The 16,442-nt window shown below is 46.5% G+C and overlaps 1 protein-coding gene across 3 annotated transcripts in view; it reads right to left on the bottom strand.

The window, feature by feature from the left end:
* The window catches only part of USP48 (ubiquitin specific peptidase 48), a 30,628-nt gene that overhangs the window by 9,914 nt on the left and 4,272 nt on the right, over positions 1-16,442 (bottom strand). For all 3 annotated transcript variants that reach the window (XM_055798942.1, XM_055798941.1, XM_055798943.1), the window contains 11 exons: positions 16,188-16,296; positions 14,769-14,902; positions 14,460-14,542; positions 13,979-14,158; positions 11,518-11,643; positions 9,288-9,437; positions 6,523-6,723; positions 5,000-5,114; positions 4,718-4,848; positions 3,273-3,344; positions 74-198 (listed from right to left, as the gene is read on the bottom strand). In XM_055798942.1, the coding sequence (XP_055654917.1) occupies positions 74-198; positions 3,273-3,344; positions 4,718-4,848; positions 5,000-5,114; positions 6,523-6,723; positions 9,288-9,437; positions 11,518-11,643; positions 13,979-14,158; positions 14,460-14,542; positions 14,769-14,902; positions 16,188-16,296 (1,426 nt within the window). The remainder of the gene's footprint in view (positions 1-73; positions 199-3,272; positions 3,345-4,717; positions 4,849-4,999; positions 5,115-6,522; positions 6,724-9,287; positions 9,438-11,517; positions 11,644-13,978; positions 14,159-14,459; positions 14,543-14,768; positions 14,903-16,187; positions 16,297-16,442) is intronic.

The following is a 16,442-nucleotide window of genomic DNA, read 5'->3' as shown; positions in this document are numbered from 1 at the left end:
TATTAAAAAGAAAACCAGAAATATGACCACGCTATTTACAGTCAACACAAGGGTAATGTTATCTGGCAAATACCTTGCACTGGGAACAGCACTCTTTGTTATTTGGAAATTCAGGGGCCTTTGGGAAATATTGCTTGAGTTTCTCCCAGGCTTCCTTCGAAACCACCCTCCGTTCGTTTTCGGAGATGCACAGGTCACCTGCAGAGAGCCAAGAGAAGGGCTTTGGTCTCGATGTGCTCAGTGATGTTTTGCAGCCCTAACTAGATTTAGGAGATTACGGGGTATAAATGTGGGGGAAGATATTCACGCACTTATCAGCCAACACCATGTCAGCAAAAAAGAGCACAACCAACACACAAAGTCACCTTCAACTTCTTTATCATTTCCTTGTTTAGACAGGAGAAGAAGAAAAAAAAAAAAAGACTTTAATTAATAAAAACATCCTTTAGGTTTCAAACCTCATGAACCAAGCAGCTGATCAAATACAAGCGGTGGTAGAGAGATGCTTGGGAAAGCGTGGACAAGCCACAGAGGGCACAGGGCTACTGTCTTCTGATCTTGGCTATCCATAGCTACACATTTTTATGGTGACCCCATTTAGCAAGCTTCAGGCTAACCCCATGCCCCTTGACACAGGATCCAGGTGCTTTCCGTGCTCTTAAAGAAGAAAATTACTGCTGTATAATCTCAGATGGCTTTACGTGCCCTCACTCAAGCACCTCATAATCTGCAAAGGCCAGATTTTGCACCCTAGATCTGCTCTAGGGAATAACTGGGGTGTGAAGATATGAAACAAGGTTTACCAGCTATCCCCCTGACGACTTGCCTGCTGTATTTATTTATCCTGATGCTCAAGTCGCTCAAAAAAACCACCCCAAGAATGGTTTAATGTGAGGCATTTGTGCTTGTCTTGTCATTTCAGCAACAGAAGCAGCAAAAAAGTCATTCTCACGCCTATGGACACCACGTGAACGCATGACGACACGCGCTCCAGAGGACAAACAAGGCTTGGGAGAACTGGAAAAGTCTCAGGGATCCAACCAGCCACCTGCCTGCAGGCTTGGTGATGGCCAAGGGGAAACCATAACCCCGTGTCCCTGTGAGAGAGCAGCTGGGAAGTCAAGGCACGGCTGTGCTACGTGCAGTTGCAGTGAGAAAGAAGTGGAACAATTGTTGCAACACCGAGATGCAAACCAGATTTGGATATGGCACGGGAATATTCATGCCTTGATGTGGATTTCACCAGCAAGAGGGAAGCCAAACAGCAACCGCCAAGTTGTGGTGCTGAGCTGGGTCCAGCAAAGGGCACAATACCTTATTATCTCCTTTTCTATAGCCTGAAGAGCTACAGAAAGAAGACCGAGAGAAAAGGCTCCTTCCTCCCCACCCTCTGGTAGCTCTTTAACATTACAAGCAGCTCCTCGGACCAAGCCTCCTCGGACTCCTCAGCCAAGCCTGGATTACTGCCAGCCCTGAAGGGAAAAAATAGCAACACTCCCCCCCTGCTTTTCCTCTAATAAACAAAGATCAGGCTGGACTGCTTCGATGCAGCACTTGGCCACTAGCTCTTCATCCAACACGACCAAACGGTCCAGCTTTACCATATGAGGTGGCAGCGCCAGGCTCCTTTCCAGAGCCAGCAAGGATCAGGAAAAAACCTAACAAGCTTGTACAAATAAGTGCCTTGACAGCGCTCGATTAACGAAAACAGATTAATATGAAACAGATTAATGAGTGAAAGAGGTGGAAATATCAGACCTGGGCATGCAGGGAACAAGTGCTTTGCCATCTGGAAGAAGATGATCCTAACCGCTGCTGACTTGGTTTCCCCCTCCCACTGTCCATGGACATATTTTGGGCACCGACATCAAAGTCTTAACCTGGTATCTGGAAAAACTTAATTCGCTGGGGTCAGGCAGCTATCAAAGAGCGAGAAATTGCAGCAAAGATGCAAAGGGACTTCTTAAGAGAACGCCCGGATGGCATTTCTGGAGGCCAGCCAGACCTCACAGATAAAGCGCTGTTTTTTCCAGCTCCTACCCAAGAAGGCAGGAACTCCCTCCGTGACAAAATTAAGGCTTGTAGGACCAACTACAGATATGCTGATACACTCCAGAGGGAAATTTTTAAGGTGGAAAGGTTGTTTTCCGTGAGCCATCAGAGGTTAGCTCAAGATGATGAAACACGGCCTGTCAGCAGCCCCCATCCCATATTTAATATTATTTATTCTGATACGACCCAAAGTCACAGATCAACTAGCAATTTACCAGCAGAGTATTTTCAAAGGCCTACTGGCCTATTTTTATCACGTCTGGCTACATTAAATATTTCATCATCATGCTGCATGCTTTTATTTAACAGCAGCAGCCTCCCGGCAATGGGAAATACAGCGTTAAAGGCTCTGAATAACAGCTAAAGGCGTGACAAAGTGCTTAAACAGTCTGCCTTAAAATGAGGCTTTATCAAGCCATTACTCTACATCCTTGATTAGCCTTGATGACAGGAGGCCTGTTGCTAATTTATGGCATGTTTCTTTCTTACTAGGAACAAGATCAAGCATCCCTGGCAGTGAAATTGATGCATACAAACAGGAGCTTTCTGGAACAGTTACGTCTGGGAGTGACAAACAAGCTAAAAAAGTGAGACTCAAAACAACCAAGGTAGCCAAGGATGTACTTAATGAACCATCACTTAGCAAAACAACAAACATCCGGACAAAACCTTATGTAAACGGACACCAAAGCACAGCAGGTTGGTAAATCGATATCCTTAGTGGTCCCAGCCACTTGCAGATTAGCCTGTGTTACTACAGTTGTTAGGGAAGTGCTCCTGGTTTAATGTCAACGAAGCGAATAAATGGGATACTGTCAGCTTGCACCCTGACTGATTTACACCAACTGTTTTTCTCCGAATACTTGCAGAGCTTCCAGGCGGCTGCAGATCCTGGGTGCTGTGCTCGCTCCATCACGTTGCTTCGTTAGGGCCAGGAAGAGATGCTCCCTTCCGCAGCCCAGCATTCCCAGCAGCATCCAAGCATCCCTGCATTTACACCCCTTTCGCTGCCTTACAAAATTTGGATTGCAACGTGATGGCGTGCTTGCAAATAAACCCTCAAAGTCTGAGGGTCAAGAAACACCAGGAAAACGAGAATGAAGCACATTTCTTCAGTAACTACTCATGTTGGCCTTAGACGGAGCAAAGGCTACAAGGTTAATGTCTTGAGCAGCGGGCAACAACAGATATATTCAGCTCCAGCCCCCGTAGAGACTTACCATGTGGGCAAACGATGTCTTCATTAAAATTTAACTCCTCTTCCTCTTCTCTCTTATCTTCATTTGATTCATCTAATAATAAAAAAAAAACAACAAAAAACCAAGAAGATTGCACAGAGTTCCTCTCCCAAGGAAAGAAAAAGTCTTTGGGGGAAAGGAGCACGGTTGCCTTTCAAATTGCAGCAAAACCCTTAAACCAGGGGAAACTTTGGAAGGAAATTTGTTATTCTCAAATGTCTTGGCCTCTGGGCAGGCGGGATTACAGCCTACAGGCCATGTAGGAGGGCTTTGAAGTGCATGGAGCACAAGCCGGTCCTTTGTGAGATTACAAAGGATGCATTTGTTACGGCTAAAGCACCACAGGGGTTCCCTGCTCCCAGAGATCTCCGAGTTTAACCTAAACACAAGTCTAGGTAAGAGCACAGGGAGCAGAAACCTTCCTGGCAAAATATTAGTCTGCTCTTTGCCTCGAGGATACTGATTTAAAACAGATGCTGCCTGACAAACTGAGGAGGAGCCTGCCAGGGGGTTGACAAGCCCCACAGTGATGTATAAATTATAGTTAAGAACCACAGCTCCAAAGACAAAAGCACTGGCTACTGAAATGGAGCATCATAAACACAATAATGTGTCAGTAAGAGTCTCTAACGACCTGCCTAACGAGCAAGTTGGCTTGTGAGTAACTCAAATGTACTACTGGGAGTTGCAACCTGTTGTGAAACCAAGGTCACTGCCAAGGAATGAGCAGCATTCACTCGGCACAGAAGTACCCTTTTCTCAATGAATGGTCCAAGGGCAGCGCCAGCTTACAGATATTATCAGGAGGGCTGTGGTGCTCTCCAAGCCTTCAAGCCCAAGATCGATGCCATTAGCCCATCATCTCCACTTCCATTCAGACAAGCTTCTGGCCCTCTCAACAAAATATCCAGTTTCCAAAGCTTTAAAGAGCAGAAGGCCAATAAAAAAAAAAAGCCATCTATTCTCAGAGACTGATGATGTGGGCAGAGAAGAGAGTTCAATTAATGATTATTTTTTTTTCTAAGCTGTGTTTTCCCAGTGCTGCTTTACCAGCTGTGCTGTTTCATCCAGACCTTTGCAATAAACATCTTCATCCCATCCCCAAGGTAATTTTCATGGTTCTTCCTCCCTGTGCAATTTCATTCAGATAAAAGTGGATGAAAAGATCGTGTGTCTGGGGCAATAATTTTACAAGGCTTTGTAAAAGTACTTATTACCTCATCTTCTTCTCTGGATATGAATATCACCCAGCAGTTTCAAAGTTCATCACCTAAAAAGCTCCTTAGAATAAGAAGCTTTTTATTTGATTTATTATCCTTTCCTCCCTACTTATACAAGGGAAGCAAAACAGCTACAGGAACACCTGATGTGTCTAGTGTAGGAGGTATCAGTCGAGAGCTGGTGGGTCTCTACAACAGCAGAAGTACCTTTGTTTTGTGCGTTTCCATTCATTTTTCCGTTACTGTGCTCTGTGTCTTCATCTTGTTCATTTAATTGCTCCAGAGCCAACTGACGCCAGCTCCGCAAGGATGCCTTTCCAACCCAGAACCCATCGTTCCTGCAGAGAGAGAACAGCGTTGGCAACAGGAATCACAACTCCATTCTCCTTCGGAGCCCGAACAGTAAAATCTTTAGGAAAAAGCTATTTAAGCGCTTCTAAAAAAAAAATAGATCTCCGACAATATTTGAAAGCATTGGGACTTACATACCCCTTGACTGTTATCTTCAGCAAGTTTGTAACGGTTTTGTAGTCTTCATTTAACTGGTTTTTCAGTCGCAGGATTCGACACCTTTCTACCACGCAGTCCTTGCAAAGTGCTTTGACTGGGGTGGGGGGAAAAAAGAAACACAATTTATTGCATGTGCGGCTGAGCTGCTCCCTGGTTTGAATGCGCCCAGACAGGTGCCTCATGACAGGTGATTTCACAACTAAAAAGGAGATCCCTGGGGTTACTGCCGGATCAGGCCACATTTCAAACTGAAATAAGCGTAAAACGCTTCCGTTGAGGTGCAATCTGTTCCTCCAGCTTCACAGCTCTCTATCGCTGGTATCAACGGTTTGCAACTACAGCTGCGAGCCAGGTCATGCCAACACACAGCCACAGGACTCAATAGGCAGGACGGTTTAGGCATATGCAAGGGAAAAAACCCCACAACAAAACCCGTATCGTGGCACTTTGCCAGTTAAACCCAGAAGAAAACCCCCTCCTGCAAAGCTACACCGGACCAACAGGAGTGGAAACGCTACAGCTGCCGCGTGTATTTTCATCTGGGAGCAAGGAGGGTCGCATCCAGGGAAGCAAGTCAGAGAACGCAGCACGTCCACCCATCCCTCCCAGCCGTACTCAACAACAAAAAAAACCCTGCAGGCAACCTTCCAGTCGACTAATAAATGTTGGCCTGTTTTTTTCACAAAGCCTGCCTGCGTCACAGCAGTTTCTGCTGGTTGCGTTTCGTCCCTATAAGCTCCTAGTAGGAGCTGAGCTAATTTGGTCTCAGTGGGAGTTATTGAGCTCATTTATAAAAGAAACTAAGCCTGGGGCTTGATTAAGGGATGCCCAAAGACTGCAGGGGCTGAGCTGACCCCAAAAATCAAAATGCATGACAGATGCCTGCAACACAAGCACATAGGCTAACAGGTAGGTGCTTCGCCAGGAGGCAGCTCAGGAGAGGCTGGAGGTGAAAGACAGTACAGGATTTTCTTGGCCCGCACACATCCGTGCTGCTCCGGAGTGCGGGCTGCTGGCAAGAGGCAGCACAGATCCACATGCTCCACGAAACACTGCCCACGCAGGATCTGTAGGTGCTGCAGGCACAGAAAGTAATTTTCAAGAGTCTCGGGGGTTGCATGTGCAAGTTTTGTTATTTTCTAGAATCAACTTCATAAAAACCTTCCAAGTATTATGTCTGCTAACCTAAGTGCACCATTGCTTTCTCAGAAATTCCTCCATGCACAGCTCTTCCCAGACAGAGCAAAACTCCAGTACAAAATAGTCCCTGCAATCAGACTTAACTGTATCTGTTTGAATGCTAACCTAATTAAGCGATACTAAAAAAAAAAAAAAAAAATCACCCAGAAATAACAGCACAGCATAAAAGCTATGTGCAGAAATTAAGTTACGATGAGAAAGGATGGCTCAAAATGGTGCTGAGATCAGAAAAAGGCTCTAAAATACATCCAGCACACCAGAAGGTGACTTGGGAGAGGGCATTTTCTAGCCCAACACCTTACCGTTCAGCCGGGGCCCTCCTCCGTATCTCCTGTAGAAGAAGTCAGCCACGTACTCCGATATCCTCTTCATAATGGGTATTTTATCCGGATGGAGCTTGCCATGTGAGCACAGGCAGGCTGTGTTATCTATAGGTTTTGGAGGAGTAGACTCATCCAGCCATTTCTGCAGCCATTCAAGAGAGATGAAGTCATACGGGGAACCTGGGAGGGGAAAAAACATCAAGAGAAACAAGCCCGTGCACGTCAGCTAAGACACAATACAGCAGATGGTATTTTATAATTACCCTGATATTCAACAGTACTTTTAAAAATTAACGGGCTATCACTGTTGATTAAATCTCTGCGGTACAAGTTTATAAACATCAGATACAGCTTCCCCTGTCCAATTCTCATCTTGGCATCGCAGATTGAGAAGACAGGAGCTACGTGAAATGCAGATATGCAAGAAACAAGAATTCAAGCACTCAATATGAAACAGCGGAGCACTCCAAGTAGGAAAGGGAGGGCTTTGGGGGCTTACTGGTGAGGAAAGGGGAAGGTTTTCCTATTGCCCATCGAGGGACAGATATACAGTATTTAAAATGAAAATATTTAACATTTATCATCATATATTAAAAGGCTCTTTCTATAACAGAGCGAGCTCACGAGGGTAAACTGAAAAATAAAAGGCAGCAACAGCAAAACAGACAAGGTCACCATTCGCCTCATCCCTTCAGCGCCCAAAACTTCAGTGTTATTCTCGGCTGCTCTTACAGCCCTGGGCGAGAAACACTCGTGCATTTGAAGATTTCCAGAGCAAACAGAAACATGCTCAAATTTTTTAGGGTGAGCCCCGTTTTTTTTGAAACAGAGCAGCAAGCTCGCCCTTGTTTGCTCAAGGAGAAACACCCTGCACAAAGCCAAGGCTCAGGAGCGGGTCAGCGCCTGTATGAGCGGTGAAATAACTTCGGGTGAATCCCCTATATTTCAGTATCAAGACCAAGTATCAATGTGCAAAACCTTCTGTAAAGGTGACTGGGTAATTAGGAGGCAATTAACCCCATTCTGGGCTGATGGGAGGAGGGCAGCTCTGAAACGAGGGGGAACGTAACCGTTAGATCTATTTCTCAAATGGACACAAATCCTTCATGTTTTATACAAAGGAACAACAGAGAAGCTACAGGAAAATGCTATGTCTTCCAGCTTGCACTGGATCTTTGCAAAGCTGGGCTTCAAACCCTCTTTTCCTCTGCAGCATAAATGAGTGGTATTTTCATCTTATGCAACGCCATCAGAGATACACAGCCATGACCTCCAGAGAATTGCAACGCTGTCAGAAATGGTTTGCTAGTTTGGGATGAAAGCTGCCTCCCCCGGAAAGTACGTTTTTCTGGGGCAGTCTACACAAAGCTGGCAGAAAACGTGTCTGCACAGCTGCAGAGAGAGTCCCAAGCTCCTGCGGGATCGAACCCAGAGCAGCGCTGGAATAATGCTGCCTCCAGCTGTGCTAGCAAGCTGCTGTGCCCAGGAGGACGTGCCCAGCAGCAGGCAGTGGGTGCCCCCAGTACAGTGCTTCAGGTCCCGCCACCCTCAAACTGGGGCAGAGGAGCTCTACCTGCACTTGTAAAAAACCATCTTTTTGAGATGTATTCCTCTGTTGTCTTAGAAATGCTGAGAGCAAACTATTCTGTTCTGCTAAGGGGGAGAGAAAACAACAAGAGTTGGGCTGGTTGCTCCTTTTTAATGGTGACTCACGGCGGATTCATAGCTCCACCACAACTTTGATTTAACGGTGACATTTTAACACAGCTCAGACTCACAGAGACTCGGCAGGATGGGCTGCGACAAACTCCTGTTCGTGAGTGAAGCGCCTGTTGTCTGCAAACTCGGGTTCATAAATTGAAGAGGCAGACATTTACAGGAGCCAAGGAGTCTGCCGTTTGGCTAGTCGAATGTTGCTGCTGGTTCTCAGCACCAAGCAAGGAATATTAAAGCTGAATGTCAAATTTTCTAACAGGCTACACAATTAAACAGGGTTAAAGTCTTTACAGATTTCCTGGAGTTTTTAGGAGATGCACATAGGGGAGAGAAGTTCCATCCATGCTGGATGGGCCAAGCAAGTGCCCCTGCACGTGTTTGGAAGGAGATGGGAGAGGAAAACAAGGTGGAGAATAAAAATCCTCGTGCCCAGACGTGCTAAGGCAGCAAGACACAAGGAGTAGCAGGAAAGGATTAACCCCAGCCATTCATCAGGCTGACTACGAAGCTTAGACACGGAACTCTGAAGCGCTGGCAGGGATGAATCAAACCATTTTCTGCTGGAGGTCAGGCATTCTTGTACCCTGTTACCTGCTGATTAATTTGGATCAACAGCTCCCAAACTTGCTGTGAGTTGGCAATTTGAGACTGGCCAGTTATTCTGCCTCGATGCCAGTAACCGCTAACGAGACGAGCTGCTCACCAGGCAGAAGAAAACAGTCACAATGCATGGAAGCACACAGGAGACTGACTGATGGGGAAGGAGGGAGAGGGAATTAACGACGCCAGAGGCCACGAGAATGAGTAAAAAAGGAGAAAAATAGGTTAAGGCAGAAAAACAAGAGAGGGAAAGCAAATCCTAAGCATGCAGCAACAATAGACAGCCATCGCTTTCCTCGTTTGAGAGGGTTACAGCTAATGCCTTCCAGCGAAGTGCAGGCCACAGAAGAGAGTTGTGGGTTAGTCACAAAACAGTACTAATCTTAACAACGGTCTACTAGAAAATACTACCACAATATCTTACAGACCAGCTTCAGCGGGTAACCTTTTGTAGAGCTCCTTCACCTCTTCGTGTTTGATTTTGCCTCTGGCCACGCTCTGTTTGCGCATCTCAGCCATTTCGTTGCACCACTCCTCAAACTTGCAGTTATCGCGCTCTACCAGCTCCTGCAGAAAAGCTGTTGGGAAGAAGAAAAAGCAGTCATTTTAAAGGAAAAGGCCAATTATGTTAATCATCCCTGCGATCGGTTAACTGGGGGATAACGAGCAAGCCTAAAAATTACCCCACGCAGCAAATGACATACGAGGTTTTCCCGACAGCCCAGTGCATGGACGTTGCTCTCTCCAATATTTATGGTTGTAGATGATTAAATGCAACTGTCCTGGGCAATACAACGGTGCCCAAGAAAATAATTTACTCGGGGTTGGTTGCTGCATTAAGAGAGAAACCCTTTGCTTGCTAACAAGCCTATGCCCAGCGCTGGCAGTTGTGCAAAGTGCAGTGGGGTTTGGTGAGAGGCTGCAGAGCCGAAGCACAGCAGGACGCTTTGCTGCTCGCTTCAGTCCCTCCCTGCTCTTCCTCTTGCTCCAGCCACTTCTCTGCCTCCCACCAAGAGCAGCTTCTCCGTGCTGCCAAGGACCCATCATTCCCAGGGGAGAAGGAAGAGCTTTTCACCCTACGGATACACCCCAAGCCTGTCCCGACGTGCAGCCCCGCAGGTACACGTGATCTCAGCGTGAAGGGTCAAGCACATTGCAAACCCAAGGGCAAAAAGCCCTCAGGAGATGTGAGATAAGCCGGGACAGATCCTGCTGTTGACGGAAAGGTGAGAGAAATGGGATTTTTTGCTGTTGTCGATGGAAAAAACCCAACCAAACCAAACCTCAGCAGGGGAAAGAAGAAGATAAAACACTTCCCTCGCAGGGCTGGTGTAAGGAAGGGGGAAAGCACTGCTTATCTGAAGCCTCTTCCTATTCAGCAGTATTTTGAAGAGCCAAAATATTTCCAGAAAGCTTAACACTTGTGCAGCCAGGGAGCACAATATCCACCTTGGGAGAACACACAGTATTAAAAAACAACCAGCTTGACCCCCTTGAGGTCAGAGCCAAGTTACGTCTCTCCACCGTCCCGGAAAAGCCGCTTTTAACAGCATCAAAGCAAAATGCCTCAAATTTACAGTTGCATGAAACCTCCCCGCAACCGCACAGCTCGACTGCTGCCCTTCGCTCCCTGTTCCCTGGCAGGCTTCCATGTGAAACAAAGGCAACCGCGGGGCTGCGCAGGAATTTGGAGCTGGGTGGAGAGGCTTTTGCCGAGTTATTGTTTTGGGCAGAGGGGTAGGAGGAAAAGGAGCGCAAGAGAGCTCAGGGAACAGACCGAAATTGCAGATCCGAGGCAGGAATTGGCACTAATTCCCAAAGCTGTGGGGTTCAGAGGGTGGGTTTTAGTGGTGGTGGGGCTGGAAAAGGATCGGCGCTGTTATTGGAGGGGGGAAAAGCTGTACGATTTACCCCCTTCACATCCAGATAACCTGAACGAACAGCAGAGGTCCAAAGGGGTTACCCACCTCCGCTGTCCCCGCTTTGCAGAAGAGTAGAGAAGGTGGAACACACCTCCATCCCCATCAGCACCAGGGGCCTAATTAATATTTCCAATCAAGTAGCACGCAAATGCGAAGCATCATTAAATCCACAGGCCAAACCTACAGGGATTTCTGCCACCCCCAGCAATTCTAAAGCAAGACACGAGCACGCTCGTACAAAACTCCTGTTAAGGGCTTGCATCCTCTTATTTCCATGCCATTTGTTCTCAATATGGCAAAGATTAAGCACTCGCAGAAGAAACCTGACATTTGTCAGGATTATTCACCTCCAGCACAGTACATGCACTGCCGATGACATTTAACCACGCTGTTCTCCTTCGCCTTCAGGAACCCCAGCGGTTCCTGTGGGATGCCAGCTGTGAATCCCAACGCTCCCGCTGCCGCACGTGGCTCCCAGCGGGATGACCTCCTCCTAACGCCTCCCCACCTTGTCTTGCTGGTTAAGTTATTGAGGTCTGAGGGCACAGGGGGCAGATGATCAGGCTGATATTATTTAAGCGCTAGGAAAGCCCAGGGGTTTCACTGATTGTGACACCGAGTGGCACCTTTGGGGACAGTGGTCACAAAAGGGGCTCTGAGCAAGACCCTGACTCCTGGCCTGCCTGGAGCATCACCAGACGAGATGGGGAGGCCAAGAGAGTCAAAGCTCACTCACCTGGTACTTCGATTGTCAGAGACTTCTCCCGGGTTTGCAGCCTGTATACCAGCATGTAAGCATTGCGCGAGCAGTGAGTCCCTTTCCCACACTTAGGTTTACGAGTCTGGGATTTAGAAGGCTCCGCTGTGGTACAGAAGGCAAAACACAATAAACACACAAGCTCGCTTACTGATTCTTCATTAACGGGACAAGTTTGCCACCTAGCCAGCTTCCCTCTCCCCGCTGTGCTCTGCCAGGCCTCTTTTTGCCAAGCACTGGGCTTGGCATGAGCCAAAATTGCATCCCAAAGAAAGGCCCAAATCCCTCCAGCATTTCTGGAGGCAGGGTAGTTCAAAGGGACTAAAATTAGGAGCCTGTTCTGAACTGCCCTTCTACAAAAGCCTTTCTTCTCTCCCCAGTTAAACCTCAGCAACTCTTGTAAAAACATCCTTTCTCCCCAGTGACTCTTGTTCTGGTGTCCTGATACCAAAGAACAGAGTCAAATCCTCAGAGAAAAGAATCTTATTTACAGGTGATCGTGTATGTGAAAAAACACGTCCTTCTGTTAGGCAACAAAGCTTTTTGGGAGCAAACACCCACGGAAACAGTTATTACAGCGCAGCTGGTGGTGCGATGTAAACTCCTGTTGCAAGAGCTGCCGTTTCCAGCAGACTGTCAGGCAAGGAAAAAACAATCTATAGCTGCAACTGCAAAAATCAACCACTTTTTTTTACTTTAAAAGTGTAAAGAGACAATCCTCCACAGGTCAAACAGAACACTGAAATGCTAAGAAGGGCCTGTCTCTCCCAAATTCTGAAAAAATTCACATGCCTCTCCCACCACACCATCCAGGGGACTTCCTAGACGCTCTTTATTTGCATTTTCTCCAAATATTTTCTAAATTGTTCCCATCTGCGCAGCCAGGCCACAGGACTCTCTCCCTGCAGCAGACCTCTGCTTTACGTTACTGACCTTCTCCTGCCGTTGCACGCGTTTGTAACAAAGAAGGGTCTCAGTTTGCCTTGGAGCAGGCAAATAACATCAGTGCTCGATAAAAAATATTAAGGCTTCCAGCCTACAGGGGCTTCTAAACATGCTTTACTTCTATGCTTCAAGCAGCTTTGTGTTTCAGCAAGAATACTTACTTGCGGTTAAGTGTAAACCTTTACAAGATCGAGGCCACAGTGGTTTATTTGCATCTTATTTTGCTACGCTGGGTAGCTTGGCAAGTTAGAGAGAAAGGCTGAGAAGCTCTTATTTCCTTTCGGGGCTTATTTTTCTCTCTCACACCACTAGATGTCTAGCCAGCTTCACAATTTGTTTGGAAGCAAGTGGTAGTCAAACATTAACAGGATGACAAAGCTGCTCCGATGGCAGCCAGCTTTTCTGTCTGTCGTGATGAAATGCAAGGTGTTTACTAGCAAGAGAGCTGCAAATAAAGTGGCGTCACGCAGATGTGTGCACGGAAGGGAACGGGAGAGGGAGGCTAATTCCCCATGCCTGCGTGAGGGCATGCTCAGGCTGACATGGCTTTACAACAAACTAAGGGAGCAAATGAACCTGAGGGTGTCTTTTCGTTAAACTCTCGCTTAAGGACGCTTCAAAGAACGGCAACATTTCATAAAGTCCAATTGCAGCAAAGCACGAGCGTCCTGGTGGGCCAGTGTTTCTGTGAACGCACTGTTTGCACTGGAAGTGAAATGTCTGGCGTTAACTTCCCCATTTCCCAATCCTGCAACGCATCCTGTGCTAAGGAACACTGGGCAACTGCAAATCCGTGCACTCCAAATACCAATTTAACGCTGAACTGTTCCTATAGATCAACTGCAGACTGAAACCCCCCCAGGTACAGCCTCAGCCCAACCCCTCCAAGACATCAGGACCCTGTCCCATCCAGGGAACGTGGTTATCAGGGCAGCACCAGGACACCGGCACGAGATGAGCCGACAACGGTAGAACAGAAGAGCGCAAAGAAGAAGTAAAAAATGCAAAGAAAAAGGCAGTTTTGGTTTCCAAGCCCTTATACAGATCAAGATTTTTTTACGGAGACTCTTTACTGTCTCCAAGTAAAACACCTCAGTGGAAATAAAAACATAATGTGCTAAGGAAACTGAAAATAATCTTGTTATCTGTTCCTAACCCTCCTTTTGCACAGCGGCCAAGGAAGCGACAACTTGTCTGTTTCATCCCGATAGGCGACTGCTGCCCAAGTTATCAGCATCTTATCTGCCATGTGGCAGGCAAGAGAAATACTAGAGGAACTGATCACGAGGTGTGTGTAAACACTCACACAGGGCTGAAAAGAAGAAAATCTGGCTGCAATTAACAGAATTGCTGTTTCACACATTACTCCTAAGATGCGACAGCACGCGTAGGAGAACTTTTGTTTTAAGAGTAACAGGGCCTCCACGTATTCAGCCTCTGTGTTTTTGGTGAAAAGAGTTATTTTAAAAGGGCACTCACAACTCAAAGGTTTTACCTAGATCTTCCTCAATCCCCAACTGCAGTTTCTTCCCCTCCATCTTTTCGATGTCTTCGTCGTTAAACTTGTACCACTCGCCCGTCTGCGGATCCTTCACGTGGGCGATGTAGTGCCCGGAATAGGCGCTCACGCCGCGGTGTATAAGGACAGCACTAAGTTCATACACGTAAACGCCGTCTGGAAGGAAAGCAGCAATTATACAGCGCTCTGGCTGGAACAGCAGAGATCTTTTCTTTCCTAGTGCTTCATGTTTTTGTAAGGCAGCAGACAAAGACTGCCCTTGAACTTGCATCTTTCCAAGTCCTTGCTAAGTAGGTTGTGACTTCCACAACCCACTTAGCGAGGCAGTTACTTGAAACGCAGGCTTCAAACAACTCCTGACAGATTTTTCCTTCAAAAAGGGGATTCAGAGGAGATCTCTGCTCGTCTGCTGAGAGGCAGTAGGTAAAGCTGATGGAACACAGCGCACAAAACTCACTTTTTTGTTCCATAAAAGGCTCCATGTCAAGCAGCTCGGAGAAGCCAATATAGGTGTTCAGCTTTTTCTTATGGCCAGTTTGTCTGTGGGGAGGCAAAGCTTCAGCTCAGGGGACAGCAATAACAGTTCACATCTCAAAAGAACTCCCCTTGAAACCCACCGAGCATTCCCAGAGAAGCTCACGCACGCGCTTGATCCTCAGTCTCTTAAATTAACGCAGAAAGAGCAAAGCAGATGACTCCCCAAAGAGCTTCCTTGCAACCCATGCTGCTCCTGCCTTACCAGCACACGTGCCAGCAAGAGCCTTACCTGTCAAACACGAAACGCATCAGCTGCAGGTTGAGTGTGCAGGGAAGACTTAGCAGCCTGATCTTCCTCGTGGCGTTCTGCTTACTCTGACAAGTTTCACAAAAATAACGATTGTCCCCTTCTAATTTTTCTTCCTGAGTGGGAAGGGGAGGCAGAAAGAAAGGTCTTGAGAACCGAAAAAAAGTGAAGCAGTCCAAGCTACTCAACAGCTGGGGACTGAAAAGTACAGAAGCTGTTTTAACCATTTAATTCTCTACCCAACTACCTTCCAAAATAATCTCTTGGTTAAAAATGCGTGCTAATAAAAGCACTTTACAGCACGGTCACAGTAGGCTGCTCTCACTTTAAGGGAGACTGTAGACTGAATCAAGCCTTATTCCTAGTTCTCAGGTTGCTTACAAGACCATCAGGTTTGCTCCCTGCTTGACTGAGTTGGTTAATACCAATGAGGGCTATGGCAAAAGAAAATAATTAAGTCGCCTTTTTATGAGTTCACATGGACCGGGTTAATGTAAAACCACATTTTAGCCTGGAAACTACAATCCCCTTGTGCTCAGCCACGCAAACATCACCTCTAAGAGCCACTGCCTCTGCCTAAGTAGATCCAAAGGCATGATTCAGCCAGAGGAGAACGCCAGCTGCCCTAAACAAGGTCAGCAGGCTGTTTCATTTGAAGGAGGAGCAGACAAACTTGAAGTTCACCATTTCAGGATTTTAATGCGCATACACCAACCAGTCTTTTTTCATAGCAGACCTTCCCCAAGCTGAGCAACCGGTTTGCTAAGCGCATCAGCAAAGCCACTGCCCAACAGCCAGACAGCTCAGGTACAGGGTCACGTTTCAGGTTAGTTCTGTCCCAAATATTTGTCGTTGAATCCACATCTTGAACCTTTCACGTGCCATATCTTAACTTAAGATCTAGGCAAATTTTCAAGTCGAATTAAGAGCACTTGCAGCTGTTCCGGCAGCAGCTATTCCCGGGGTCCTCCCTAGTATTTTTGAGAGCACATTTTAGAGCAGGGAATGTCTCCTGTTGCTATGCAGATGACTACCGATATAGAAAACACAAAAAGCAGCCATTCTCCCGGTGCTATCCATGACAAAGCACACAGGGAGTTTTTGTCAGACTTTGGAGATGTTTTCCCAACTTTGCTGGAAAAGTATTTTAACTAAACACGGGACTTTCAAGTGCTTTTTTAACTAAACAGGCGACTTTCAAGTGCTTTTTAAGGCTGTAACATGCGCATGTACTAATTCTCGTCCAAGTCTGCAGAAAAAAAACATTTCCTTTTAGATGCATCTTACTGAGAAGACTTAAGTTGCTTTGCTCCGATACCGACCTCAAAGGCTGTTAATTGAAGGAAGGAATTAAAATATCTTGCTAAGAATAGCAGGACTCGAAAAACAATAAGCTCGTACCTTAAGAAATTCCGTTATACAGTCTGTCAGCTGCTTATGCCCTTGGATGTTTAATTCCAGCTCATAAAATTTAGACACGAGTTTGGACTCCCTGCCACACTGGTTGCAGCTAAGATTAAAAAAAAGAAAGGAAAAAAAAAAAAAAAAAGACAAAACCACATGAGGACAGTTCACTGGTTCATGTGTCTGAACTCCCCAACCACTAGTAAAATACTCTTTGAGTGATAAAAGCAGAAGTCAAAATTAGTGTGATTC

This window comes from Falco peregrinus, chromosome 3, assembly GCF_023634155.1.
Source record: "Falco peregrinus isolate bFalPer1 chromosome 3, bFalPer1.pri, whole genome shotgun sequence".
NCBI lineage: Eukaryota > Metazoa > Chordata > Aves > Falconiformes > Falconidae > Falco > Falco peregrinus.
This window is presented reverse-complemented; position numbering and strand designations above follow the sequence as displayed.